The sequence below is a fragment of the Eucalyptus grandis genome, chromosome 3 (assembly GCF_016545825.1).
Source record: "Eucalyptus grandis isolate ANBG69807.140 chromosome 3, ASM1654582v1, whole genome shotgun sequence".
In the NCBI taxonomy this organism is placed as follows: domain Eukaryota; kingdom Viridiplantae; phylum Streptophyta; class Magnoliopsida; order Myrtales; family Myrtaceae; genus Eucalyptus; species Eucalyptus grandis.
The window spans coordinates 64,650,589-64,653,299 of NC_052614.1; the positions used below are offsets into that span (position 1 = coordinate 64,650,589).

The 2,711-nt window shown below is 44.3% G+C and overlaps 1 protein-coding gene across 1 annotated transcript; it reads left to right on the forward strand.

The window, feature by feature from the left end:
- The first annotated feature begins 991 nt into the window (after positions 1 to 991).
- Positions 992 to 1,719, forward strand: LOC120291150 (lachrymatory-factor synthase-like). Its single transcript, XM_039308128.1, has one exon. The coding sequence runs from the start codon at positions 1,024 to 1,026 to the stop codon at positions 1,561 to 1,563; it is 540 nt and encodes a 179-aa protein (XP_039164062.1). The 5' UTR covers positions 992 to 1,023; the 3' UTR covers positions 1,564 to 1,719.
- The last annotated feature ends 992 nt before the right edge of the window (positions 1,720 to 2,711 follow it).

Consider the following 2,711-nt stretch of genomic DNA (forward strand, 5'->3'; position numbering starts at 1 on the left):
GAAAACATGGAATGTACCTACAAGGCGACGGGCTTCAGTGTCTTCGAGACGTGGCAGCATGTGTGGGGGCGTCCGACATCCTTTTGCCGTGAAATTTTAGGATTTTATTTGTCGGAGAATCTTGTAGTGTTGTCTATTCTCCAAAGCAAATAGCAAAAGATACAGGCTTGGTAGAGGAACGGAAGCAACATGGCCTATACGACTGGCTTCGTGATGACTACGTGGAGCGATGCGGCTTGTACAGTTGGCATCATGACGACAGGGTGAAGAAACGAAGCCTATGCGCATTGTTAGAAACACACTCAATAGAGAAAAGCAACCAATGCACATTATTAGAAACAAACTTGATATTGCGTTCAATGATGGCTCTGACACTAAATTATGATAACTTAAAAATGTAATATTCTTTTTATAACCAAATGAATAGTACATAGGCTTTACAATATGAGTATATCTATCTAGTCATATTGTAAAACATTGATTACAATCAACCAAAATCAAGTAAGAGAAATACACAAAATTTCCTAAATATATCTATATATCTAACACCAATATTTCCATGCACATCCTAACAACCATGCTTTCAGTATTTATGTTAGGATACATATGTGAGTTGTGTTAAAGAAGTTTCACGTTGAAGAATTGATATGATGTACAACAGTTAATATATCATAGTTGTACCATAATTCATTGACTTAAACTTTTAAGTAGAGGTAGACTCAACTGGATATATTGATTGATTCAGACTTGTGGTAATCTTCTCGAAAGAAGGTACTGGGCAAGTGGGTCAAGATTGCGATTCTTGATACTTTTAATCAAATATTTGATTTTCTTGGTAACAAGCAATATGTGCTACTTGTAGGAAGGCATTTTCGGATTACAAAACTTCAAGTCTTCGACATCCTCTCTCACTCTCTATATAAAAATTGATGTCCGTAGCTCAAAAACACAAGCCTAATTTGCCTTCAGCTCCCCCCCCTCTCTCTCTCTCTCCACTTTGTTTGAAGAACTAACAAAGCCAAAATGGAGTCTGCAAACATTGATCATGTGACTTCTGAGAAGAACCAAACACAACCAAAATGGCAAGGCCAAGCTTGTGCAGACTTGGCAGGTCCAAAGGCAGACCAAATATGGCCCTTCGTGGAGTACTTCTTTGGCCTCAAAAGGTGGTTCCCGACCCTCACTGCCTGCACCGGGGTCGAGGGTGTCCTTGGCCAGCCCGGGTGCATCCGTTACTGTGCTGGGTTCAACAATGCCCCGTTCGACCGGGCCATCGGTCAGGCCAAGACAAGCACCCTGTATTGGGCGAAGGAGAAGCTGTTGTCGATCGACCCAGTCGCCAAGACATTAAGCTATACCATCATAGACAGCAATATCAGGTTCAACTCCTACGTAGCCACAGGCCGAGTCGTGCCTAAGGAAGAGGGGTGTTGCATCATGTGGCGGTATGAGGTCGAGCCCGTGAACGGCTGGAAACACGAGGACTTGGACCAGTGGTTCGAGTCGGCCTTGCAGGTCATGGCCAGGAGCATGGAGAAGGCTCTTCTCGGTCAAGCACACTGATCTCGTCTGAATCTGATGATTTGCTTCTGTGCTCGTATGGTAGTCTTGGAGCTGTTTGATGCGGTGTGCAATAGTACGTAGTAGCTCTCTAATATTTTCGCAATAATTCGTATGGGAGACATTTGATATAATTTATAAAAGTTGATAATTTTTATTCGTCGGATTCGGTTTCATAAGATTGGTCACTATTCCCCATTTGCATTGGATTTAGAGCACCATCTTGTACGTCCAAATTGCACTTATATATATGTACGCTTTTGAAGGAATTTTTCCTTTCTGCCAGAAAAATGAGCGAGAGTTATATTTGCTCAGACTGAAGATGTGATCATACATGACCGACATAATCTTGAGGCTATGATTATTGCACAGAATTTATAACATTTCTAGAAAATATTTCGAGGGAAGTCATTTTTTAATAAGATGACAATATTTTTCGGTATTTGGTTAAAACTTAAAAATGAACTGAAAAATATTTTATGTTGTTTCGTGTGCAAACATAATTTGATTTTCTTGAATAGACACACTATTTGAGCTTTAGTAGTTTATACATGGGCAATCACGGAACCAAACACGGGCACTAGGGTCTCGGGTCTAGCCTTAGTGGACCAAGCATGGGAACCGAGGTTCCCGGGCTCAACCTTGATTGGACCCGTGCACAGCCTTTGTGGACTCGGGCACAGAAGGGGAAAAATTTGAAGATCTTTCGCCATTATTGGGGGGTGGTAGTAGGGGTCTGGGTTTGGAGGAGGAGGAGAAGGAGGCCCGAGCGAAGGGGGCCCAATTCCGCACGGAGCGAAATTCGCAGCGCGGCATCCTCCTCCTCGTCCGACCCTCGGCCACGGCTTTCGATCCTGAAAACCCGGGCGTTGACATTCTCTGAAAAATGGGGGGTGGCAGGGGTCTGGGTTTGGAACGGTTTAAGGAGCGAGCGGGGAGGGGGCAAAAGTCGTCCCACCGTGCGAGGAGGAAGATAAGTGGGGGAAATCATCATTCCCACCATCACCATCATCATCATCACGGTCTTTTGTTTATTTTGAAGATCTTTCGCCATTATTGCCGCACCGGCGTTGCCAATTAATGCCCACGAAATGCTGTCCGAGGCTGGGATCGGGGCCCCCCGCGTCCTATCCCGTCGAGCGATCGCGTGG